The 26,712-nt window shown below is 45.6% G+C and overlaps 2 protein-coding genes across 3 annotated transcripts in view; one reads left to right on the top strand and one right to left on the bottom strand.

Moving 5' to 3' along the window:
* Nucleotides 1–484: 484 nt before the first annotated feature.
* LOC108034058 (uncharacterized) overlaps nucleotides 485–26,712 on the bottom strand; it is a 44,365-nt gene continuing 18,137 nt past the window's right edge. The window contains exons 3-4 of one of the 2 annotated variants that reach the window (XM_044094011.2): nucleotides 18,708–18,736; nucleotides 485–4,405 (exon numbers count right to left, since the gene is read on the bottom strand). In XM_044094011.2, the coding sequence (XP_043949946.1) occupies nucleotides 1,138–3,801 (2,664 nt within the window). In that variant the 5' untranslated portion in view covers nucleotides 3,802–4,405; nucleotides 18,708–18,736 and the 3' untranslated portion in view covers nucleotides 485–1,137. Of the gene's footprint in view, nucleotides 4,406–4,689; nucleotides 4,785–18,707; nucleotides 18,737–26,712 lie in introns of those variants that run through there. The other variant, XM_017108813.3, reaches the window with a different exon arrangement.
* On the top strand, nucleotides 12,685–13,992 carry LOC108033482 (SUN domain-containing protein 1). The gene is made up of 4 exons (XM_017107821.3): nucleotides 12,685–12,903; nucleotides 12,960–13,529; nucleotides 13,584–13,750; nucleotides 13,808–13,992. Exons 1-4 carry the CDS (start codon nucleotides 12,751–12,753, stop codon nucleotides 13,833–13,835), a joined length of 918 nt encoding a protein of 305 aa, XP_016963310.1. The 5' UTR covers nucleotides 12,685–12,750; the 3' UTR covers nucleotides 13,836–13,992.

Raw genomic sequence — 26,712 nt, 5'->3', positions numbered from 1 at the left:
TCGCGATTTTCGGCCGAATGCCCGACTTAGCCCTTCGCCGTGAGAGGTTCAACTGCTCAACAGTTCAACAGCCGGGTCCTCGAGTTGGAGTCCTTTGTGCCACGAGGAGCAGGTGTCGCCATGGCGAATACACATGCCACTTGGCTCTGAAGTGAGCCACCGACTCGGAACCCCGAGAAGTGGTCCTCGGAAGAGGTGGGTCTGGGTCCGCCCCGTCGATTGTCAGCTAACAACGCCTCCGAGAACCCAGGAACCCAATCGGCAGGCACACACACATAGGAACCCCATATGTCTAGTCTAGTAGGCCCGGGATTTCCTTGCCTCCACTCGCTTTCTTGCCTCCTTTTTGCCATTGTGCTGCGGGGAAGCTGCTGAAAACTTTATATTAAATGAAAAAGTTTTTCAATTACATCTGCGGAAATAAAATGCTGCCAGCTTGCCACTCGAAGCACGCAGCAAACAGAAACAAACAACGACAAGAGGCTTTTGTTTAGCGGCGTCTTTGTTTTTCGGCTTTATTAGGTTAGGCCCGCCTTTGTTTCGCCAAATACCCTAACCGCAAGGAGTCCTGGAAAAAAGAGGGATTTCGGAAGGAGAAGACTACAAATTTATCCAAAATATGATATCTGAAGTGTCACAGTAGGGGTCTTCTGACTGAATTCTAGTACTGAGGTGATTTAAGCTCATCTCTATCTGTTAACCAGCCCTAAGAAACCCTCGTCTCAACCTTTTCACATGCCATCTGGAAGTAAGTGCTTGATTTTTTTAAAATTGTGTAGGTAATTTTGCCTATATTTTTCGCGAATTTCATGGATATTTTCAGAAACCAATGTGAAACTGAAAATTCTGGGTGTTTGAACTTCGGCTTGCCCTCTTTTTTTATTTGGTTTTCTGGGCCTTCTCCTTTTCGGACTGGCATTTCTCCTTCCGCCAATTATTAGGTTAAACTCTGCCTTTTGTTTGTCTGTTCTTTGCGGGCAAACCAACAAACAGAAAAGGGAAATGTAAGTAAAGGAAAGTCAGGGGACGGAACTTAAGTTATGAGTGGTTTGGTTTGCTGATCAGCCTGGCCATTTACAGAGCCACTGAATCGTCTAAGGCCGCTTCCTCCTGTCGGGCTGCTGGCTGCTGGCCGGGTCAAATGTCGCTGGTCTCCTGGCCGTCGCCCACGTAGCCCTCGTCGGGACTGTCGGCCAGCGGTCCATTAAGCTGCTTGAGTTTCGCGGTGTCCGGGTTCTCCTCCTCGCCGCCAGGTGACGCCGCAGACCCGGCGGCGGCGGCTTCCTCGAGGCGCGGCGAACTCGCCTCGCTTTCGTCCAGCTCCGGGATGGTGGATTGTGTGGTTGCGGCTGACGAGGATGGCGGTCCTGGGGCTGCCACCGCTGCGGCTGCTGGTGTGGCAACCGCCGGCTGGCTGGTGGGTGACTGGGCGAAGCGGTAGCCGGGCAGACAGCTGGGCCACTGCTGAAAGGGGGCCGGCATCACCGCGAGATCGCTCTTGTAGCCCTCTGGTGGCGAGGGAAACTGGTGTTGCAGCTGCAACTGTTGCTGCTGTTGCTGCTGCTGCTGATGTTGCGGATAGCCCTCCGCCGTGAAGCGCACGTTGGGCTGCTGGTACTTCTCGTAGCTCACCGTCGGTCCCCTCTGGATGAATTCGGCCTCCAGGCTGTAGCGCAGGGTGGGATTGCCACCACCCACATTGCCGCCGGCCGCAGCCGCCGCCTGGAACTGCTGCTGTTTGTGCAGCCGGTTGTGCGGCAAGGTGCGGTAGAAGTTGGCGGCAGGCTGCACCTGTTGCTGCTGCTGCTGCGGTGGCTGCTGTACCAGGTGGGCACTGCTGTAGTCGTAGGCGAAGGATCCATCCTGGCCCAGGAAGCACACCGGATTCAGGTGCACATCGACCTGGTGGGGAGCCGGCTTCAGTTGCATGCCGCGCGGCAGGGTGGTCATCGCATGGGCAAAGCGACCCATCAGCGGGTGACCCGGTTGCGGGTGCTGGTGTCCCGGATGCGGGTGCGGATGTGGGGCCGCCGCCAGCTGGTAGCAGCCCTCATACTGCCCGCAGTCACTCTGGGTCTCGTACTCCCCGGCCCCGTCCAGACTCACCGCCGTTTTGAGCTTGTGCTTCACGCTCTCCGCATCGTTGACCAGGTCCGGGTTCTTCTCCTGGTAGTTCCTCAGGGATGCGGGGGGTGAGCAGTAGGCGGCCGCCAAGCCATGGCCGTTGCTCAGGAGCAGTGGGGGTGAGCCAGGTCCTGTACCCATCAGGTTGACATTCAGCTGTAGCTGCTGCTGCTGCTGGCCGGGATTGGGGCTGGCGTACAGCAGGAGGTTCTGCTTCATCTGATTGCCCAGGATAATGCCTCCGCCAGCCGCCCCGTTCGCCGCCTTGGTGGGTGTCATGGTGTCGCTCAGCAGGAGTCCCGCATTCCCGTTAAGACTGTCCCCGCCGTCGTTCAGGATCGAGGCGCACTTCATCATGCCCATGCCCGTGTCCTGGGTGCTGCCCGTCGAGGAGTCCGTGCCACCGGCGATGCTCGTAACCTGGTCGCACTTTTTGCGCTGCTTGGCCGGCTCCGAGGTCTTCTTGCACTTGACCACAATGGTGCAGAGTAGCACCACGAATATGATGCCGCCGCCGGCACTGCTGGCCACAATATAGTTCATGTAGTCCCTGGGAAAGGAGACCTCGTTGACCACCGGCGGCTCCTTGATGATCACCCTCAGCGTGTAGTTGCTGAAGGTGGTGCCAGCGATGTTCTGACCCACGCAGGAGAAAGTGCCGTTGTCCTCCGCCCCCACGTTGTAGATGAAGATCTCGCTGCGCTTCTCCTCGGCGCCACTCACTCCGATGGTCTCGTCGATGTAGTAGTACATGTGCAGGTTGTCCACCAGGCTGTCGTTGCTCATCACCTGGCCGTTGAACAGCCAGAGGACCTTCGGCTCCGGGATGGCCCTTACCAGGCAGGTAATGGACATGTTTCTGCCCTCGCTGACCTCCGTGTAACTCGACTGGGGACTCACCTCCGGCAGGCAAGCCAGCTGCTCACGCTGCAGACCCTTGATCACCTGGCCCTTCAGCCGCGCCGGCTCCATGCACTTGGGCTCCTCGGCCAGCGGGGTGTTGTAGTTGACCAGCCAGGAGTGGATGTCCAGCAGGCGGCAGTCGCAGTTCCACCGGTTGCTGTGCAGACTGATGCCGTGCAGCGACTTGGGCAGGATGTGCGGCCCCTGGATGAACCCGATCCGGTTGCCATCCAGCCGCAGCCACTCCAGGTTGTCCATACCCACGAATGCCTCGTTCTCGATGCGCTCCACCTGGCAGTTGGACAGCTCAAGGGTCGTGAGGAAGGACAGGTGGCGGAAGGCCGAGGTCTTCAGCTCCCGGATGGGGTTCCCACTTAGCGATAGGCGCATGAGGGAGCTATAGTCCTGGAACGTCTCACTGGGCACGTTCTGCAACGCATTCTCGCTGAGGTCCAGCTCCACCAGGTTGGTAAGGCCACGGAAGGCCTTCTCGTGGATGCGGATCAGCTGGTTGCGCGACAGGTAGATCTTCTGCAGGTTGAGTAGGTCCATCCGGAGGAACCGCTCCGACTGCAGGACCTGCAGGGCATTGCCGCTGAAGTTGAGCACCTGGGTGCCCGGGTCCATGCCCTCGGGCAGGTTGGAGAGCTGCTGGCCGCCGCACTCCACCGTCTGCTTGCCGCCCTTCCACTTGCACACACACACCTCGGGCGGACAGGCGAGGCTTGGGGCTAGCAGGGTGAGGATTGATATCCAGATTGGCAGAGCCCTCATTGTCTCAAGTGGCCTGCTCCTTTCTTCAGAGATTTTTCTAAGTTTCGTTCTCGGGAACTCCCGCTCGTTGGTAAATATTTTGCGCCAGCTGGCTCACGTTGGCATGTCAAATTATGCAGCGGCGCTCTCTCCGCGGGTAAATATTATTAGCCGATCGGAGGCTGTCACGTCTACTCGAGGAGCAGGATTGTCGGGCCATAAAAGCAGCGCTACTCCCACTTTAATCGCTATCAGAGTGCCGCCCATCATTGTCCTGTCGCCGCAGCTTTTGTCATGGCTGCCGCTTCCGCTTCCACTTTCAGTTCTACGGCTTCAGCGACGTCCTTTGTATTAATTTCATAAAAACGCCAGGCCCTTGATTTTCGCTTGACAGCGCCCAGAAGTAGGCAATGGGCTCGGGGGCTATTGTCGCCTTTTGCGGCTTTCCGACTTTCTCCGCACGCCTTTCTCCGCGTTCTTGGCTCCCACTTCTCCCCTATTATCTCCCGGCAACGTTGTTTCACTGCCGGCGGAGAAAGGCTTTTGTCCTTAATGAAATTATAATGTAATGCATTTGCCGGGTGTTCTTGTCGAAGTTGTTTTGTGTGTCGTTGAACGCTGGTTTCTGCAAGAAAATTAAAAAAGACGCCAAGGAAGGATTAGTAAGGATCTGGGTTCATTTTAAAATGTTAAATATAACACTATATATTTAAAAATTCATTATACGTTGTATTTTAATTATGAATGGATTAAATACCACAGTAAATAAGCAAAAATATTTGTTGAAAACCAATTTTCCCACTTCGATTAGGTTATTATCGTTATGTCAGTGAAATATTAATTATAACCTCCAACCTATCGATTTGGAGAATGTAAATGACATTAAACTAACAAAAGCATCGTTCCTACACATTTTGTGCACTCTGTGGTTACAGCCAGACTAATTCGCCTCTCGTGCGATTAACACACAAATAAATTGAAAATAATTTGGCTCATTATCTGCGTGACATGAATTTATTCCCAATGAAAAAGGTCAATTTCTGCGCCCGAGCTGGCTGATTTATTTTTAATAGTTTTCGCCGCCAGCTGCACTTCGCTCTCAATGAGGCTTCTCAATTATTCAAGTGTTTGTTTTCTTGCATAATAAATCGGAACGGATCGATTCGGTTCGATTTCAGATCGCCAGTGAATCAAGGGCCACGACAAGCTAATTATTGCACTCTCCTCGAATCCCGAATCGATACCGCAGTTATGTAAATACACATCCGGGCTGGATAAAATGAAATGGAAATCGCACTCGCAGCATTGACACAGCGAAAGTACGAATTGAGTGCGATTGTCCGACTTTAATTGGATGGAAATGGATTGGTCGCTTTGTTGATATAATCCCAATAATTTGCTGGCCCCATTATGGCGCATCATTATGTTCTTCCACCTTGTCCCTGCTATTACCTCTTGTTATTCATATTTTTATGGGGGCAGTTCATTAAATTCCCCTGGGCAGGCTGACATTTATATTTGTCAAAATTAATCTAAGTGAAAAACAAAAGGCGGACCGAAGTAGACCAGGAAACGGGAGCAATAAACAATTGAAAATGTCGGGCATAAATCATGCAGCATATTGCACGATGGTCTTAGTTAAATAACAGATAAATTACAGGAAAATTAACTTAAATGCAGGTTTATTGTGCGCACCAAGACATTGCGTCTACGTGGAAAACAACGTAAAACAAAGACCCAGATTTCCCCCGCTTCTGGTTCTGATTGTGACTCTGATTCTAGGAAACCCGAGATGAGCTGGTCGAACAAGGGCGGATCCGAAAAGATTCCGGACCTTCATTAGTTGCCATTTCTCCCACGCCGAATACTTCAGGCTGACTTGAATTTCAGTCTGGCGCCAATGCAAATGCGTAATGGATACTCGGGCTCCAGCAAATTTACTTGATTTGGCAGGCACCTGAAGTCTGTTTTTCGACCGACAGGACGACATTATTAATAACCGAACATTAATCATGACCACCGGACTATTGCCTAATGCTGTTGCCGCAGCTGCCTTTGGCTTTCACTCAAATGTATGGTGCTTAGTCTGAAATTGAAGTCGTGATTGTTATGGTACCCCTGCCAGGTGGGGATACTTAGGTCCTGACTGACTCACAATGGCGGCCTCTTAATTAGAGAAATGTTTTGGGTCTAATATAACTTATATAACAAGTCCCCATATCACACTGACTGGACAAAGGAAGAAGTGCCCATTTTCAAATACAAATTATTTAGATTTTTCTGTGGTCATCTGTAAATATTGCTATTGGTTTTTGCATAATTGAACAATTTAATAGTTCTTCCTGCTGTTTTCGGTTAGTTTAAGCCCAATTGAAGTTTTAATTAAATTTCGGAAACGTCTCTCTCGGCAACTTGGGCCCGGAATAAATGGAAAACGTTCTTTCTCATTTGGTTGCCTTGTCAGCAAACATTTTTTGACATTTTCATTTGTCAGTTATGAAGCAGACACAGACACGAGATAGAAAATCCTGGCTCGCATTTGTGTGAGTGGAGTGTGCACATTTGTTATATCCTTATCACAAAATGATTTGACAGTCGAGACCAAGAGGCAGTTGAACCTCTGCCAGTGTGTGGAGCACTCACTCACTTTCCGCCCTCCACAGCCGGCATCCGCCAACAAACATTCAACATCCCACATCCATCCTGGCCCGAACCTTTTTCTATCCTGTGTGATTTAATAAGACGACAAGAACGCAGTGGCCTCGGGCGATTTGAGAGATTTGTTCAACTCCTGCCTGCTACGGCTACTTCTGGAATTATTCGGGCTAGATAAATATTTATTTTATTTTTCACATGTCCCATGTTTTCGCAGGCCCAGACATTGACACGTCTTCTAAACTGCTGTCATTGGGAATAATTTCAATTTCATTGCGTTGGCTCGATCGAAAAATCAATAGGCATTTACACCAAATTGACCTTTCACTCACGAGCAAATGAAAATTTCATAAGGAATTGAATGCGCTATCGGGTTGCTGTAAAATCCCTTTGAAATATTGATGACTCTGATAATACGGGCAACCGATGGGGATAATTTGTGTGCGAAAAACGACTTTGTCGGAGCTCAAGTACTTTTTGTTTACGGCTGTTCAACATGACGTATGCGTGATAAAAAAATGTAAATAGAAAGGTTGAACTTTTAACATCATTAAATTTATTAGCTATCAGGAGCCTTGCAGATCTAATTGCATCAACACAACTTTGTAAACATTTTTATGAGTGGTGTTTTTGTAAATGTGTTGGAAATGTAAATAGATTTTTAATGTACATATTTACATTTTATTATGACGTTTAACAGCTTGATGACTATCGTAGCCCCAAGTTTAGTGAATCCCTGCTTAACTTCAAAGGACCAAAACAATTGAGTTTTATTTAAATTTCCTCTCTTAGCGTAAGTGTTTAGACCGCGAATGCTTCAACCGCACCATTTCATGGCCTAGGTCAACTAATAAGCTTAAACCTAATTAAAAACTTATCAACAGCTGCGGTAAATGGCAATTTTCCAAGCGTTTGCAGGTTGCCGTCGGCAACAACAACCAAACCACTCCGGGCGATCTCATCGAGGGCCAACAAATTGCATTACAAAATTGAACAACATTTAACAGGGGCCTTCTTCCCTTAAATTCCCTGGGCCTCTTAAAGCCGCACTCGGAATTAGTCATGCAGTCGTGGGAAAACTTCAAAGGGGCGCTGCGAGCATGTCATAACATGTGGAAATTAAAATTTACATCGCAACTTAAGCGACGTCCTGGCACAGGACCTCGTCCCGTCGAGATCCGTTTTTTCTCGTGTTTTTCGCTGTTCCTTTTTGGCAGGCAGAGCACTTAATTTGGCACATTGCCGTGCATATTCTGGCAGCGAGACGACGACAACAATCCGCCCAGGTGCAGCCACGGTGGCGACAACAAGCAGCATTTTGTTGTAGAATGCATACATTTTTCACAACCTGCCAAAGGAGACCAAGCCGGAGCCCCAACCTGTGATGGCAACTGGCGAAAAAGGGCTAAAATATTCCAAACTTATCAAGGTTGCCGCAGAAATCACTACGGCTTAGAAAATCTTTTTTTAAAAGTGACTAAGAGTAAGCAACAAAAAATTTTAGACCATGATGTCGGAGGTAAGGCAACTACAACCTTTGGACTTATAACTATTTTTTAGTTTTGAACACATGTAATATTAATTAACAATAAACAGCTATAGTATTAAATAAAATGGAAAAAGAAGAAAATACAAAAGCTAAGAAAATTGTATAAAGTGTAGAACTGTAAGAATAAACTGTTAAATAGTATCCAAATTAATTTAAATTTACATTTATTTTTGAAAAACTAAATTTGAAAAGTAAATTACAATTAAACAACATTGAGAATTAACCCGGTATCTAGCCGGAAAAAAGCTACACGTTTATGCAGCACTTGCCACATCAGCAACAAAAATCGCAGCAATGGTCATAAAACTTATACCTTCGCTGCGAATTACGAGCCCGCAACTAGCCGCAGCAACAACATGACGGAGGGATGGGCGCAAATAAAATTACGCATGCAATGGCAAAATAAAATATGCATCAAAAATAAGCTGCAGCTGAATCCGAGAGGTGCAAAAAATGCCATAGCTTACGGCAAAAAGTATTTATACCAAAGTAAATAAAAGAGCCAGGACTTTTGGGTTCGTTAAGCTCTGCGGGCTTCGAAGGGAGGGGTGCGGGGCGATAGGGGTCCATGGACAGAGTCGGTAATTCTGCGGCATAAATTAAATATTTTATACCCCATGGAGATCTTAGAAATGTTTGGTCTCCCTGTGCGCAATTAATTTCTGCATTTTTTCGAGGGCATCCCCGTTTCGGCTTGACATTAAGTATTCGCCCCGCGTTGCCGCTGTTTTATGTTAATTTCCACTTTACGCTTGCGAACACAAACACAAGCGAAAATACAAATATGAATATGAATGTAATCCAAACAAGCGCTGTGAGAATTTTCACTTAAAAGACTTTTTTGTGGCAGCCTAGCAGCAGCTGCTGCCGCCCTAAAAGCTTTAAGAGCGCGCCTTCCGCACGAAGTCGTATAAAAAATCAACTAATTTTCGTTTTATGCTGCAGCAGAAACAATTTTTATTCAAGTGCGCCAGACGCACGAGCACAGCCCCACTAACAGCCTCTAAAATTTTAATAGCTCACACATTATAAACGCAAATAAACGCCTCGGCCGGCATTCCTTTGAGCACTTTCGTCCTGCTGCCATTTCGCATTTCGACGTACTTTTGCCTAGCAGCTCGGGTTGTTTGTGGCATGTGCACTTAGAGAAAGGAGCCCAGTTTCAGCAGCGCGGAAAGGAGGAGGGCGGAAACTTTTCCCACCGACCTCCCAGCGTCCAGCGCGCACTTAAGGGGATTCCCCGTTCCGTGCGTCCCGCCTGCAACTTAAAGGCACTAAAGCTGCACAGAATTAAGCATACTTCCAGGCACTCAGCGGCATATTATGTTTATCATTATTGTGCTCCTTCTAGGGGTACATGTGAGCCCTAATGTTGCCATTTCTTGGCCAACAGCTGCTGCCCGGAAAGTTCCTTTCGGACTTAAGGTGCGCCGGCGCGAGGCAAGGAAATCATACCAGTGCACAAACTTTTTAATTGCTTTAGAGTTTCGCAAATATTGTGCGGCATTTTTGCCATTGAAAACAAATACCGGAGGGACACTTTTTATTTTGCGTAAATTATTGCCAAAACACTGGGAGCAGAGCTTAATAAAATTAGGAAATTTATGCAGTTTGTCTGTGTATTAACTTTTATGTACTCTTATGTGCAGCTTAATTGCTTTTTAATGTAAGAACAACTTTCCTCGAAAACAACAGCTGCCAAAGGGAAATTCTGCAGCGCACCAAGGAACAAATTTGTTTTTCATAATGTTTGTTTTCGCTTCAAGAAGTATCGACAGCACAACTTGCAACAAAAGCTACGGTTAACAGTAAAATATAGAATACTTCTTAGCTATATTTTAAGCTTTCAGTCCCGGTTTTGTACCCTAACCTAATCAGCACTCATTCTTTTATCGCAAATACATATGCTGGGTGTTTTATTCCCCTTTTCGGGGCCATTCAAATGCTGCAAAATCCCCCACTTTTGTCCCATCTTTTTATTGCCCCTGGCTAATGTTTAATTATACGCTGGCTGATGACGTCCTGATAGCTTTTGTGCTGCCCTCTTTCGCTTTTTTGGCGCATAAACATAACGCAGTTTATATTTTATTTATTCTTCCCTTTTCTTCTGCCTCTTTCGGGAGGGAAAGCCGCCTAAAAACCAATCATAAAAACCCAACCGTACCGCCGGCGTCTACCAAACGGTTTTATGACATTTTCCTGCCTGCAAAGCCCCACAAGAGCCACGCCCCAACGCCCCCAGCCATCCACACATGCGGCTGGGTAATTTGCCATAAAAAATTGGAGCACAGGCTCGTATTTGTGCAATTTCACAGAAATTGTCAATTTGCACTCCCCCGAAGTCTAAGCCGGAATGATGATGACGAGGAATGTCGGGGGCTGATGGGCCAGCAGGCAGCACGGCTTATCGGAGGAAGGGTTTTGGGCTACGAGTAGATAAGAAAGGAGCACGCAAACACGCGTTGATATTTTTATGGGGCGACTGTGTGCATCGGTGAATCGACTGTTAACATTTAACGCTGCAAATTTAACCGCATTTATGTGTTCTTTTCGCCCTCCCCGGCTTTATTTGATTTTCATTTAATTTCGCCAGCCAGTGTGGCCCTTAAAAATTGGCATAACAATTACGCCGGAAATAGGCAATGACAGTGAACTGCGACGACGGGACGGGCGGGTGCTCCGTAAACGCCGGACTCCGAAGGGACTCCTCTTTCGGGATGCGACTATTTGCTATCTGCAGTCCTCACTAACAATGGGCTGCCTCAATGGCACGTAATTGCAGTGCACACAATCGCAGCAGGCACAGTGGGGCAAAAGCATTTTATTGGAAGCCGAGCTACCGAATCGATGCCTGTGGGAATTTATAGAGAATGGGTACACTGCATGGTCTGTTTCGGCTTGCCTTGCCGTGCAAGTCATTTACAGAATGTTGCAGCTTCTTGAACGGTTCACACCACATAACAAGCTGCAACGAATTTTGACTCGACACAATATTTATAGAATCCGAAAAAGTTTGTTTATAAAAATAAAGAAAAGATTTTTGAGTGCTTACATGTCTCTAACATCTACTACAACAGTCATAGAAATTGATATGGGAAACTTATTTTTATTATATAATAAAAATGTCCAACTTAACTGTAGCGAGAAAGGGATTAACTTTCTTGTTGAACTCTTGGTAACTCTTGCAAGCAAACATCAACCCAAGTTTTAATATTGCACATGAATGATTTACTAAAACCATAGTTACTTAAAAGATTTTTATTTTTAATAAGATTACTTTCAAAAATAAAGAACCAACATAAATTTATAGTGATTCACGATCAGCACCCCAGCCTTCAGACTCGTCCCACGGTGACCCCAACTATTGTGCGCCACTGCAACATATCCTTGCAACTAACGCTTCCGTTTCCGTGCGCCAAGGAGGCCGCCCGTCCTCCTGCTCCTCCGCCGACTGCCGAGGATGCCCCTTCAGACCGCCTTTGTTGTCGCTCGCCGTGTGAATGAGTGCAATTAGCAGAGCCACTTGCTCTCAACGATGCCGTTTTTGTTTGTGTCCGGCTCTGCTGCTGATCTGCCGAGCGACTTGCATTAAAAATTAATTGTCCCCTGTCTACTGTCTGCTGACGAGGACGTGTCTTCAGCTCCCTGCCAATGTTTCGGGTCGTGATTGCGCAGCACAAAAGTCGATTAAACAGGAAAACTGCCGGGCACGCAGTGGACACGCTACTCACAGTCTGGCAAGTTATAGAAATATTTGTGCTCGCCATTAGAAGCTCCTCTTAGCGATTCTGTTTGTGCTCGAACAGGCCATAAATATATGGAAATGAAATGCGTAGAATTATCCCACTCGAGCCCAGCGCTTGTCCTAAGAAGGATTAGCGACCACGTCTGAATTCCTGTATTGCGATTTCTTGGGGCTGAGCAATTTTTGATTAAAATTACATTCGCTGCGGCCTTTGAAGTGTTGGGACTCGGTCTCGGACGTCTGCGCCCAGACCGTAATCCAAATTTCTCGTCCGGTCCTCGGGTCAATATTTTGCCAGCTTAGGCAACGCACGTGAGCTGGGCCAAAAGGACTGCTGGGACGAAAAAAGCCCATGCCAAACTAGGGATGGTCACGTTCACGCTGCCTTCTCTGCGGGGCTTCGTACCTTTTTGTGGACTTTGGGCCGGCACAATGTGCTGGTCCAGTTCGGTCCGCTCCGCACTGGCCGGCCCGTCCTGATGGATTGTTTGACTAATTAATTTTGCTAGAAATTTTCACAAAATTGCATTGGGCCCGGGCCAAAGTTATTAAATTTTTAATGGATGCTTAAAGGGCCGAAGGCGCTTTATGTGTTTTTATTTTGCCTCGGCCGGCAACCAGCTGTTTAGCATTTAAAGTGATTTTCATTTGGATTTTTCTTAATGCTATTACGTTCCGTTCGCCCTTGCCTGTCCTGCCTGCCTTCGCTTCTTCCTCTGCCCCCGGCTCTCAATTATTTAGCCATTGACAATTAGAGACTTTTGCAGATGCTGCCGCACCTAATGCGATTTCGCCTCATTATTCTCAACAATTGTTCATTTTCCAGCGATTTTCTTGGGGAATTAAATCTGATTCATTGAATTCCTTTGGCCCCATTATCGAACACTTCTTTTTGTGGTGGAGTGCTGAGCTCGAACCGGGTAAACTGAAGCGGAGATTTAATTTATCTCACATCTAGTAGTCATTCCCGCAATTTTCTCCTGAAAGCAATTCGGCCTGAGTGAGATATTTCTCATCTAAAATGGACCATTGTCGACGCGCTGGCAAGCGAGTCTGCCTCACATATTTGCTTTCGTTCGTGCTGCTCTCGGCGTTTTTCTACTACCTAATGGCGCACAACAGCAGGAATAACATGGGAATAATGCGCCTTCGCGAGGATGTGGACGATATATCGGTGAGGCTGTGCGTTAACCCTTGAAAGGTAATCTCAACCTGGAGGTATTCCCGCAGCACATGCTCCGCCAGCAGCAGATGGACAGCAGGGAAGGCCAGATCTCGGGCAAGTTCAACTGCCTGGGAGGAGAGCCAAAGGGAAGTGGGTCTGGCAGGTGTGATAACCGGGACGTGAGCGCCTATGTGGACACCCTGTTCAAGCGCAAGATCGGGCATTTAATGGACGACGTGTACAACCTGAAGAAGCAGGTGATGGGTGCCGACTGTTCCGCTCGGACAGCTCAATTCAGTCCCGCAAAGGAGCCCGCTTCGCTGGGGAAGCCTCGCATTAACTACGCCTCCGAGGACCTGGGTGCCAGGATCATCGACGTGAAGGCCCAGCCGATCGGAGGTACCAATGTCATCATGAGCCTGCTGGGGCTGGATTTCAGCGCCAATCCGCCGGTGAACATGCTGCGGCCGGAACTTTCTCCGGGAGCCTGCTTCGGATTCAACGGAAGCCGGGCCGTCGTGACCCTGCATCTGGCCAAGACCGTCGTCGTGGAGGCCCTATCCCTCACCCACGTGGCCCGCGAAATGACGCCCAGCTTGTGCGTGAAGAGTGCGCCCAAGGACTTCGATGTTTATGTGAGTAGTGAAAGATTCTGGCTCGCGTTCGTTCGTTACACCTCCTTTTGCCAGGGCCTTCCCTTGGACAGTTCCAAGCGGCAGTTGTTGGGACAGTGGACCTTCGATAACGCGGCCAACCGGCGCACTCAAAGCTACACTGTGCACAATGACTTGTTATTTCGGAACCTTATTTTTTCATTCAACTCTAACCACGGTGCGAACTCTACCTGCATATATCGGTAAGCATTTGTCAGGAGCTTAATGGCTTGAACACTAAAGCTATTTCTCATTTTCAGCGTTGAAGTGTTCGGGAGAATGAAGTAATACGCTGCACTCGTCTTCAAAATGTTTGTATATTTTATTTTCTAAGCTTAATAATTGTTGCCCTCGTTGAAGTTCAATACCCTAGTTGTAACATCACAATTTAATGATAAATGGTGGTAAATATTCTTCATAAGAACAAGAGAAAATTTAAAGAAATATTTTCTAAGATTGTGTGAGTAACTTACATTACATTTTCTACATGCTTGCAAACTAGCACATGGGTAATGGATAATGGATAATGGATTATCTTAGTTGCTTTATTTAGCATTCAGCGTTCCCCGGCTAAACGGGGCAACTAATTTAAATTTCGCAGCACGGGCAGCCTGGAAATTCGGGATCCCCAAAGACAAGTCGCATCCGCTTTGATCTTTTGCGAACGCCGTGTTTTCGTTTAATTTCGCTCGCCCTGAATGCTGAGGGGTAAACACGGCATAAAAACGCCGCCTGGGACAAGGACAGCGGCCCAATAAAAAGAGGATGCCAAGTCACTCAGGACCTGTGCGGCGGTACCGAAGTCGAGCGTTTGATCTGCGCCGTGTCACATTGTCGGTGCCCCGAGACTAATTAGCGCTTACATGTGCAGGGTACCAGGCGTGCACATGCGTTTAATTAGTCGACAATATGCTCGGATGTCAGCTGAGATTTACACGGCGTTCGATAGGGAATTTGCCAGCCCCCAGCCCAGGGAGCCAGCTGCCCAGAATTGTTTCATTTGATTTCGTTTCGTTTGATTTGATTTAATGCGATTACATTTGTGACTTGCTCGCAATACGTTTCGTAATTTGCAGCTGTGTGCTCCGAGTAAATACACGGGAGGACATGAGCACAAAAGTCTGATTGTCTAAATGGGAATGTCGGTAGATGTGCTTGATTTTGTTTGCGCAAAAATTTATTTCCGTTCTTCTTCGGTCACAAAGGGTATGGGGGATTGGTAACTGACTTTGTCAGATCACACATTTTATTTTAGTGCTCAATCACTTTCCTAAAATATAAAATTATGTCGTTGACTTTGTAATACGATTTTTACCTAAGACAGTTTTAAAATATTTATGAGCCTCCTCTAGCTTACTGGGTTCTAACGATTCGAATATCGCCATCAGGTACTAAGCGAAACTATTGGGAACTTAAATTGATACTTTATAAATTGGTATTTGGTTTGCCTTGAATAACTTTTAAAAGAAGATAAGGTAGAGAAGGTCATTGAATTTTAATCAAACAGTTCCATGAATAGTGTACTACAATCGACTAAATCACTCAAAGCAAACCGAAACGGCAAATAGTAAATCAAATATATTTCAAGAAGCGAAAAACCATATTTTAATTTAGTTAGTGCATTTAGTGTGCGATTTTTCGGCCCTAAATATTTCCACGTTCTTCCTCGTAGCCAGCGCAATTGTAGCTTGTTTACACGGCAGCTAGCGTTTCGTTTCATTCTGCGGTCGGTGCTCTAATTGCGCCTCGGCAATATATCAGAGGCGCCTCCCGAGTGCCACGCCCCCACACTCCCACCTGCAAGCGCCCACATAGATACATTCAAGTATGTAGATGGCTCTCCACCTCGGTTTTTGCGCTTTTTGCGCTCTTTCTTAGCCAGCTGCTGCCTCGCTGCCATTTGCTTACGCGTTAAAGCTGACAGGTAAAATGGATTTGTTACGGCAATAGAACAGGTAGCTGGGAGGACTGGCGGAGGGGCTCCAAATGGGGATTCTGGGGAGCTGGAAAATGCATGACAAGTGAGAGGATAACCCTTGTGGTCGTGGAGGTGCAGCTGGAGAATAACTTGATATGGGTAGGTATATTTGGAAATATTTTGGCAAAGCTGTAGCTTACCGAGGAAAATATTCCTGTTGGATTTACTTCTGCTCCAATTTCTGCGCTTTCATTAATAAACTTAAGAAAACCTACAATGGTAAAGTTAAATCATGTGCTAATAGATTTTTTTAGAATAAATCACACTATATTTTAAGGACTAACATTTGAACACATTTTTCATTGGTTCAACGTACTTTTAAGTTTCTATTTGTTAGGCTTAGCTCCACTAATATCCTCCACCATGCTACAATTATTCGCATTAGCAACAGCTTGATCTATTTGCGCTCCTCCTACAGTTTAAAATGGTCTGGCACCTTGCACTCATGTCTCTGATTATTGGGATCGCACTCTCCCCAGCCCCAGTTTCTTCACAACCCAGACCTCACTGTCCCCCCTGGCCGCGATGCGAGCGGGCGAAGTGCTGCCAAAGAGCGGGATGATCAACCTAATATAAATAAATAATACAAGGAAGTGAAACATACAATTTGATATGTAAGGATTTAAAAGACTTATGTTGGAATTTGAATATTTTCAAAGTCTTAAGGACGGTTTTTCAAAGGTATCAAAGGTATCTATTAAGTTCAGTTATCCCAGCTTATGTAAGAACGTGCTATCCCTCTTTTGTTTGAGTGATCCCTTTACACAGACGATGGCGAACACAACTTTTGGGCAAATCGAAAAGCACATTTGAATAATGAGAGCGTTGAGAGCTGCTGCAGTTTTGCTGAGTGCTCTGTTGCATTGTTACTAGCTGGAGAGCTGGCAAGCCGGCAAACCCGGCAAACCCGGCAAAACTGGCAGAACTGGCAGCTGGCAGGCAGCAGCTGCTCCTGCCTGACGTCCTGTCCCCTGACAGCCTTCCACTGTCTGCTGCTGCCGGCCACTGACATTTTGGGATTTCGGTCTCGGAATTTGACTTGCTGGTCTTTTATGCATGCAGCCTGGACGGCTAACAGAGCCATAATAATGGTAAGCACTCGCTGTCGGAGTCGAAAAGTTTTGAGCTTGTGCTAATTATGCCGCCAGGAGATGCCCATTGCCGGTGCAGGGAGTTTGGAGCTTGGGGTTCTGAGTGCCGACTGGCAGCTAATTTTTGCCAGCTGTCAGCGCTCTCCGTATAAATCCCTCAAAGTCACCAGCACTGCACCCACGTGACACATCAATTCGCATTCTTGTCTGTCGGTGGCACACGCACATCCAGTACACATGTGCGTGCGTACATATCCATCATACTGCAATCGTCGGTTGTGTCGCCGCATGCAACGTTGCTTATCGCTCAGCTCTGTAATGATGGCAGCAGACCCGAAAGACCCCTAAGTTCCCGAAAGACCTCATGCCCAGACCACCCCATCCCATCCCCAGCCATCCATCCGTCTCCTCGAACTGCTGTTGTACATTTTTCATAACGCAATTCATGTTATTCATGTGCCAGCGACAAGTCTTCGTGCCCTCTGGATCGGACTCGGTACCCAGTGCACAGTGGTCGGGGATTGGCACTTGTGTGACAGCCGAATTGATTACTTTTCTGACTAGGCGGTTTGGCTCGATTCGGAAACTGCAGTTAAAAATAAAGAGTTTTCCCAAACTCCTGACATCTGCACTAGCTGACTTAAGCAGAAATACCCTGCCTTTATACTCAGTCATAAATAAAGTGTTTATAAAAAACTAGCAAGAATATATTTAGTTTTTTGGCCAAGACAAATGATGACAATTCTTAGGTAGTTAAATTCCAGACGTGTGTTTAAAATTGCTTCTTAAAAACACAAAAACTTAGAAATAAAATGAAAATAAAGTTGATATTATTAAAAATTCTATTGTTTTTGGGCGCTATAGAAACTAAGAATAGTTTTGTAATGAAAATTAAACATAGTCTTTTCAAAAACATCAAACTTTATCCTATTTAGACACTGAAAAATAGCTTTAATTTTTAGATGAGCCCTGCCATTACCCTGGAGCAGTAGTAAAGCAATCAATTTAATATCTGCCCATTTCCACTTAATGCCTCCACATTTCGGATATTTATGTCGGCAGACTACGCGCTCGCCCACTGTGCGTTGTCATAAAAATTGTCTCATTAATCATCACACGACATGCCCCGAACCGCCACGCCCCCCGCCACCACATATCCCCATTTCTAGCGTTCTTGTTCGTGATGTTCCCCAACTCAGGGGGCTATTTCTGTGCTGTTTGCAGGAAACACGGACTTAGTGTGAAAATCCAGCGAGCAATTAAATTGGCTCCCCCATTTCTATTCCCGCACTCGGATTCGGATTCGGATTCAGATGCAGCCGCTCGAACAAGTGCAGGGAGCATAAATCAAAGGAGTCGACCCTTCGTGGCACCACGGGCTTTATTTTTACTGGCGTGGCATTTTAAATTGTCTGCGCCATATTTAAAATAGCAACTAATTAATTTATTTTTTCACGCCGTGGCGGGGAAGTGCGCATTAATAAACAATTAAGTCCCTTTAATTGCAGTTTGCCTTGTGGATTATAAATTTCCGAGTGGAAGTCCCCCAGCACCCGGAGCAACCTTAATGAGCCGTAGCTCCCAACTAAATTCGTTTATTATTGATCAGTTTGGGTCATAAGCTGCTTAACTTTACCGGGTGCCAAGCCGCCCATGGAGCTCTTTTCACGCCCCCTCGCCGAGGCCATCCAAGGAGTCAGGTGTTCGAGTCCACAGCAGGGCATTTGCCAAAAACCTGGAAAATTTGCTGCTCACTTTGCTAAGCTGAAAATCAGCGAGGCACTCTTCCCAGCTCACATGGTACTTGGCCTTCATAATTCGATTTTTAAAGGCGGCTGACCTTGGCTTTTTATACCAGTTTCTCGTAGAGTTAAAGCCGATTTGGAATCACCCGATTTGCTGCACGCATCTCTGCATCTCCCTCGCACTCAGTTTAGAATATTGTATCTGATAGTCAAAGCCATCAACTGTAGCGTTTTCTCCTGCTTTATTAAAATAGTTTGTAAAACTCACAAAATTCCCTGGTAACTTTTTAATATTTCTTACAAAATATTCTAGCTCATGCATAAGAATATACACTCATTTACATACCTTTTAAGCTTTCCAAATAGTTGGGGAATCTGCAAGTAGAAAACAAGAAATTTCTTCTTAGTAAAATAATTAATTCAAAGAAACGTCTTCTTTAATCCACCCGGACTGACAGTCAGTTTTTGCTTTCAGCATAAATTCCAGCCGTGGCATCTTGGCCAAGTTAATATGATGGGACACGTTAAGCAGGCTTGAATGATGTGTATCAAGGACGAAAAGGAAAACTACCAACTGTGTCAGCAGAAAACAGAAGCAACAGCAGAACAACAACTCAGTGCAATGTCTGGTTGAAAAAAGGAAAAAAGGGGAAAGGACGAGCGGAAACCAAATGGGAATGACGATAGACATTGAACACGAAAAGGGAAAATGGAGCGAAGACATTAGCCTGGAATGACAGCAACAAGATGCGAGATAGACACTTGGCTTATATCAGCAGCGTCCTGTCCTGCGGAGGAGGCTCCGCCCATCAGCCCCTCTGCTGCCACTCTGCTACGAAAACAAAAGCAACTTGCAACCGAAAGGCGTCGAAAGTGCGTGCAGCAAATTGAAGCCAACTCGGTGAACAACAAATGCCAATCGGCAGGCAGCCATACGAATGCCTTCCATAGAAACTTGGCAGAGCAGAAATTCGTTGGATTTCAAAGCAGCTGTAAAAACATTATTTTGCCCAAAAGCGGGGAGGAAAGGGGAATTTGAAAGAGTTTAGCTTAAAAAAAATAGATGAAGATTTGTTCTAGTAAATAATGCCTTTTTAATTTGTTTTGACTGCTATACCAATCTGAAAATTTTGTTAAATGCCTATTTAATCCGTCGCATTATTCGCGCATTGGATATAGCTCTGTTCGGCCTCACACAAATTAAGAAAAAAAGTAAATGTATTTCATGTTGACATATGATATAAATGGTTTGAATATACTTGGAGTACTTGGAGTCAAGATTAACTAGGAAAATCATTTTTTATGACCGATATTTTGTCAAAAGACAAGTTTGTTTTTAATAAGAAGACTAAAGCACACTTATATAGATGATTAATGTTTTTATCCTTCGTTATAATTAACACAAATTGGCGAAATCGAATAAAATTAAATGCTTAATGATAATTGGGGAATCAAACGTTTGACTGCTAGTCTAAGACATTTTTGGCCTCATTTCGAGCTCATTTCAAGCATTCGAGCGATGCACTTTGCTGCGAGCGAGCCCAAGCTGGAGTCCTGGTAAGCAATCTGTAACATGTTGCCAGTTTGAGTTTTCTATTGAAAAGCGTTTTTCCGGCCCAAGGACAGCTGGCTTGGCCCAGATCCTGGCACTCGCACTCACAGCCACGCACACACAGGACTTGTTCATCACTCACTTAGTCAGCGTGCGCCCAAGGATCGATGGCAAGGATGGCGAGGAGGGGGGAATTCGAAGACGTTGGCGCTTCTCCGAGGTCCACGTCCTCTTGCCGAGAAAGTACAACGCCGCCAGCTGGCAGAGGGCTTTTATTCCCACTCGGAGCCAAGTCCTAAGTGCAGATAGAGAAATGCTTTCATGCCTGCGCTTTAGTTTAAATATTTATGTAAGCGCGGCACTTTATGAGAAATATTTTGCCATTGCTTCGCAGGCCTGTTTCTGAGTATTTCGCTTTTACCATTTCGGAATAGGTCCGGACTATGCAAAACGAACTTATGCCAACTATTTTTCCCTTTGCAACTGCACTTTTAGAAGTTTGTTTTTCCCCTTAAAATTGCATTTCAGCTATTTCCCATTTGCGGAATCGTAAAGAAAATAATACAGCCCATCATTCGAATTCCCTCACAAATATAACGCTACCAGATTAGTTTCATAACATTTAGGCAGTTTTCGTATACCAATTATATTGAAACATGTTGTTCAACGATGCCACTAGCTTCTTTTGAAGGCTGCAGCCATGCTCTGCGCATTCCAGTTGCAAACAACATTCCACTTCCACATTCAAATCTATTTATATCAATTTGCTCGCTTCAGTGCCGACCTGACAGACAATTTCCAGCAGAGACCCCAGACTCAGATCTCGTGGTTGAGCAATTTTTCAGCAGATAAAATCAAGACCAAACAAATCAAATCAAATGCAGACAACAGCACGAAATGTTACACACACCCCAGGACAGCCAGCACACCCAGCACACCCAGCACACCCAGCACACCCACACACGTGGCAATGGCAACTAAAGAACAGTAGGAACAATAATAACAGGCAGCAACAAAAGTAAATTAATAGAAAACAATAACAATTCCCTTTATTATTATTACTGCAGTGGGGCAGAGTCGAGGGCAGACATCGAAGTGAATGAAGTTCCCTGGGAGAGATTCGAATTTGTTTCGCCTGCCGTTAGCCGTTAGCTGTTTGCTGCTTGTTCGTTGTTTGTTGTTTGCTGCTCGGTAAATGCCCAAGTTTCTGGGCTCTGAAGTGTCTGTGTTTGTGCATGTGATTTACTCAACGGTATGTAAGTAAAATACAAATCATGCTCTACGCCCGACGCCCGGCCTTGCCCCGAAAAGTGAGCCACACTCTTTGACGTTGGGCCCACAGGACGGGTGCGTGATGGGGGAACATCTGAGGTTTGTCCTGGCAAATGGTTGAATTCCCCGCCCTCCCTGAGCATTTTCTCTTTTAAAAACCCAACAATGGAGGCCGAGAAATCAGGCTGAGTGAAAAAGCGACATGGAGTGCAATGCAAACACAAAATACCCTAACCGAATTCATGTGCACTCAAAGCGTTAATTTGGAAAAATTACTATCCTTGAACATTCTCGAGTGAAAATTAACACAAATTTGTCTCTTTTCTTGGGCAAAGAGACTACTGAACGGAATATTTAAAATAAAACTCTCCTGCATGCCAACATTTTCAGCTATCTTTAACTCTTGGAGACTGGCACGCATTTAAAAAGTTTGATGATGATTAAAGAACAAAAATATATTCGCCTGCACCATGGATACGTATTTCTTTTTCCGGGCGTGGCAAAGTTTTTAGAAAAACTTATCACACTCTCAGCCAGAGTACGAACTGGAGAAAGAAAACATCACAACAAGCAAAGTGGGATAAAAGTCTCTAAGAAAAACTTTTGCCAGGTGTTTGTTAGTGAGTATCTGTGTGCGCCTAAAGGTGTGCATGTGTTTTTGTGGCATTACGTGCATTGCATGTCGAATGTTTGTAACAAAGTCTAAAAAACATCAAGCACAAACATGGAGCGGCAACTTTATCTAAAGTACGAGTACAACATTCTCCAACCTCTGCTCAGACATTTCGTGTTGTTTTGCTGCCTGATTGGAGGGCTCCGGGCTCCCTTCGTGGGCTCGGTTGTTTTGGCCAGATTTCAGCTGCTTTAAGCCGAAAACGAAACTCGTGTTGCTGCCACGCATGCCACATTTCTGTTTGTTAGTCGGCTTTTATTTATTTATTTTTGGTCGGGTTCGTGTCGTATTTTGGCCACCTTGCAAATGGCTCGCCAATGATTTTTAATGCGATTTCCGAAGCAAAAGAAAACATCACAGGCTGCACAGCCCATTTGAGCGGCTTTGGCAACCTTTTTTAAGTGGCTGGCCAATAGGGTGGGACGGGTTGGGTTCCGGTATCGGTCTCGGTCTCGGTCTCGATTTCTGGTTCAGTTTCCGTTTCCTGTCCCGCTTCCGAGATATGTAATAGTCGTGTGGGTGCGTGCAAGTGACTTTATTTAATGCCATTAACGCAAATTGAAAGTTTTACGCTTTCCCAGCGGCCGTTGCATGCGCAATTGAGTTTTTCGGGTCTCTGCGTCGTAATGCCCCCTTTATGACGTTTCATAGCATGGAAATGGCTGTGCACATTCAGAATTTTCAGGCACGACCCTAGGAAAATCCTTTGCCCATTGAATGCCTTGTGTAATTCACTTCGCCTCTCATTATCCACACACACACTCGTTAGCCAAAATCCCTTCACGAGCCGTGTGTCATGCGAAAATGGAAAAACTAGCCGGAGTCATTCATGGTTTCTATAGCCACTCTAAGGCTTAAACCAAGGACGAGATCTGGCTTTATTGCCAACACTTTGTCGCGACTGTGGAGAACCCATTACAACTACTTAGAGCATGTAAATAAAGCAGAAATAAGCCAAGGCGAGTGACGAGCAGGTAACCAGCACAAGAACAAGCCCGAAGCAAGGTGATTTCACCACCCAACCCCCCGCCACCCAGCCACCCAACAACCCAGCCTGCCACCCACTCACGCCCCCTTGCACCACCCTGCAGCGCATTAACATAATCGTTATGGTTATGCGCGACGTGTGCATAATGGCAGCGTGGGAGGAAGTTTAAGCAGCGGGGCAGAGATAGAGATAGATACAACGGAAAGAGAGAGACGGGACACGGACAACGACAGCGACAGCGACACGAGGATAAACTATGTTAAGTGCGCTAACATTGTGATATATAGTGGGTTTCGCTACTCTTAAGTGGAATGGAGGTATGACTGCATGCTGCGTACGAGCTCTCTTTGATTATATCATTATTTAATTTGAGCCAACTGCCACAGAATGAGTGGGTCTCTTGCAAAAGTTTCTCGAAGTAATCGAGATGGTTGCCGCTCTCGAAATTGAAGAAAATAGGATTTAAGAATACAATTATTAGTTTATTAGCTGTTTCTCAATCAAAGCATCTACATTTTATCTATTATTGTTATTATTGGTACCTATTGTTAGTATATTTTATTTCTTAGAGAAAAGCATTCCCCTTTCGGTATGATTAAAAGGCAAGCTGGGTATTGCGTAGCTATTTCATGCGTTCTTCTTTTGTCCCCCATTGTTTTATTTTCTTTCTTTTGCAAGGCGGGCTTTAAAGTTGCCAATGTGCGTTTCGGGGCGCCGTGGCCAGGTGTGCATATCAAGTAGCCGCCACGTCTGCCGTGGGACAAAGCCATGTGGCATACTTTTCGGGCACAGGCCATTAGCAAACGAGCCAAGTACGAAACACAAGAAGAGCGAAAACAAGCACAGACACACGTATGAATATAATAAATTTCCCACACACAAGCACGGGAAATTGAGAGCAGATGAAGAGTCAACCAAAAAAGTCAAGGAAAAGGCATAGAAAGGGGAGGAACTTATCGGAGGACCTGCACTAAGTATGAGATATTTGAAATTCCGCACGCATAACTTACGAAATAAAAATTAAAATTCCGACTGCAAACCTTAATAATAAAACACTTTTAGGACCTACTGCGTCTGGGTGCTATTTTACATTCATTTTGCCACAGAAAGTCTTTTGATGAAGCGGAGAGAGTTAGGAATTTGATTGCTTTGTTTAGGTTCAAAAGTCCTCGAAATTATTTACATGATTTGTATACATTTTTCCATATTATAACACATTTAATTCACTCACGACTTCATAATTTCCTTATAAAAAGTGCAAGCACAAGGGAAACAAAGTTTTGTAATTGCTTTGGACAACATCAACAAAGAAATAAAGGTGTTAGCAATTGACGAAGGGAAATAAAAAAAGATTAAATAAGTAGGGGATAACGCGGGCCTGGTTATTTTCACTTTTATTTATTGACTGATTAAGTACCTAGTGTCAATAAATGACTTAAGTTCTAATTGATCTCTAAAATCACTGTTTCGCTCTGTGTCACAGCTTTGGCTTGATAGTAGGATCCACACCGACCTACTTGTTATACATAAGCACTTCTGGGTGCTCTCGCTTTCCACACACTCACATCTGCTGGGGGTTATTAAAAATTTCGCCCCACAGGGATCCATCAGTTATGGAGCTCTACGGCTTCGACAGTGCGCGACTCATTTCAATGAGTTTTGGCTTAGGAAGCTGGCATTGTACTCAGGCCAAGAGCACTGCAAGAAACTGCGATACACATGTTTATTCCTTTCTCTTATAACTCTCAAAACTTCAACCACATAACTTGTCAAATTTACAATTTCTTATCTTAGAATTTAAAAAGGAACAGCAAGATTTTTATATTTTGCTGTCGGTCGTTGTGGCTTTTTCCCAAAGAGAAAAATTCCCTGTTTCCAGGGCAATACTTTCTTTTCGCCAAGTGGCCGCCACATCTTGTAATTGGCATTCCGCACACTGACCGAAATGAAAATGCTACGTGCTTTCATTTCACGTTACGGCAGTCGGATAAGTCGGCACAACGCTCCATTGACCGCCGATGGAAAAGCGGAAAAACGGGAAGCCGGGAAATGGAAAGAGATGGGCCCAAATGGCGAAGCTTATTTGCCGTGGTTTTGGGCCCGCCTGCGCTCGTTTTAATTTTTTACGTTGCGGGCATACAGAGAGAATGCCGAAGTTTCGGCGATTCTTAAAGTCAATCACATTTCGGCGGGCCACCAAACAGCTGACAAAGGCACTCGAGACCCTTCGAGATGATGGCAAATATTTGTCTGACCTGCATCCCCGGCAAATCGATCGGCATGTCAAGCACCTTGTAGCGTACGCCCCAGCCCAAAGCCATCAACTCTTTCACTTCCGTTTTATGTGCATATTCAATATACGCAGAAAAATTTCATTTAATTTTGGTTTTCCTTGGCGGTTCTGGCATTGACAGCCGGCAAATTTCGCTGTCAGCCTCGCGCGTCCTTCGATTGTGTGTCTGGGCTCTGTTTTTTACGTACATTATTTCCTGACGGGCTTCCAGCTGTTTGTTTTAGTTTTTTTCGTCGACTCCACTCCGCGATTGGCAATCCTTTTCGTTCTGTGCTTTAAGTGTGCTCCGGAAGACATTCTGGGCTGATTCTTTCCATGATTTATTTCTTGCGTAATCCTTGCTCGCTGCTGTTTGCTCTCGCCCACAACCTCAACCTTTTATCCACCCAATTTATAAGCACCCAAAATACTTGTAAATTCAGCCGGATCCCTGGCATAAATATATACGCTGCCACTCAGTTCTTAGCCATCAAATTTATGAGCACTCGTCACACTAACTCATAAAAACGGGGCATTTTAAAACGCCAAAGAGGCGACGGGGGCGGAACAAGGCTGCAAACACGAGACAACACTTTGCATGTGAAAGGGCTTTGTGCAGGGTCGGGGAGGGGAAGGTCCGCCGATGAGATTTATGTACTCTGAGGCTTAGACCGAGCTCCGGCCTGTATTTTGTGGCAAACAGCGCGTGCAAGAAATTGTGCAAAAACCACGTTAAGAACGTGAACTGTTTTGACGAGACTTCAAAAGCAAGGAAAAAAAAACTAAGCGGGACATTTTATTGAATTATATTGAGACCGTTTGAAAAAAATTGCTAATGAATTCGGTGTTCATGACTCTACGATTTGGGTCCTAAGGAATTTTACCAATCTGATCCATAATAAGAAACATCTGTAATAAAATAGCTTGTTTGCTCTTCCCTTGCCCTCTTTTTAAGCCGGGTGCACATGCCCCACGGATTCGTATACATATTTCTGGCCAAGCTTATATATTCATGGCAATCTCGAGAGCTGTCACACAGAAACTCCATCGCGCATATTTTTTACTATTAGCCGAAAGCAAAGGGAAATTTGTCAGTCGCGCCGAAGCCAAAATCAAATGGCTCGTCCTGTCAACTTTTTGCTACACATTTCTGTATTTATTTCATTTTTGCGCAGCGAGACAAATAGCACAAGTTTGCTAAATTGTCGGCCCCGTTCCTCGGCTTGTATCCGTATTCTCCATTATATTTTCACCCTTTCCGCCTACATTTTTACGACAAACAGCCCCCCCCTCGTGTTCATCCGTCAGACACTCGCTGCAAACTACATAGTTCTGTTTTGGCAACTGTTTGCCCAAATTGCCACACATTTTGTGCATAAATGACAAATGCCTTTGATGGCATAAAATATGACTTTGGAAATTGTTTTGTAGCAAATAAAAGGGCGTTCCCGTCGCTATGCAAGGGTTTGTTTGTCGAGTGTGTTTCAGGGGATATTCCATGAATCAAAGGGATCGCCGATAGCAAGTGGTTTTTCTGGGAAAAGGGTATGAAATAACCCGAATTCCGGGCCCTCTATTTAGTTTTAAAGTGTAC

Source organism: Drosophila biarmipes, chromosome 2L (assembly GCF_025231255.1).
Source record: "Drosophila biarmipes strain raj3 chromosome 2L, RU_DBia_V1.1, whole genome shotgun sequence".
NCBI classification, from domain to species: domain Eukaryota; kingdom Metazoa; phylum Arthropoda; class Insecta; order Diptera; family Drosophilidae; genus Drosophila; species Drosophila biarmipes.
Note: the sequence above shows the minus strand (reverse complement) of the source record. Positions and strands in the feature narration are given on the sequence as shown.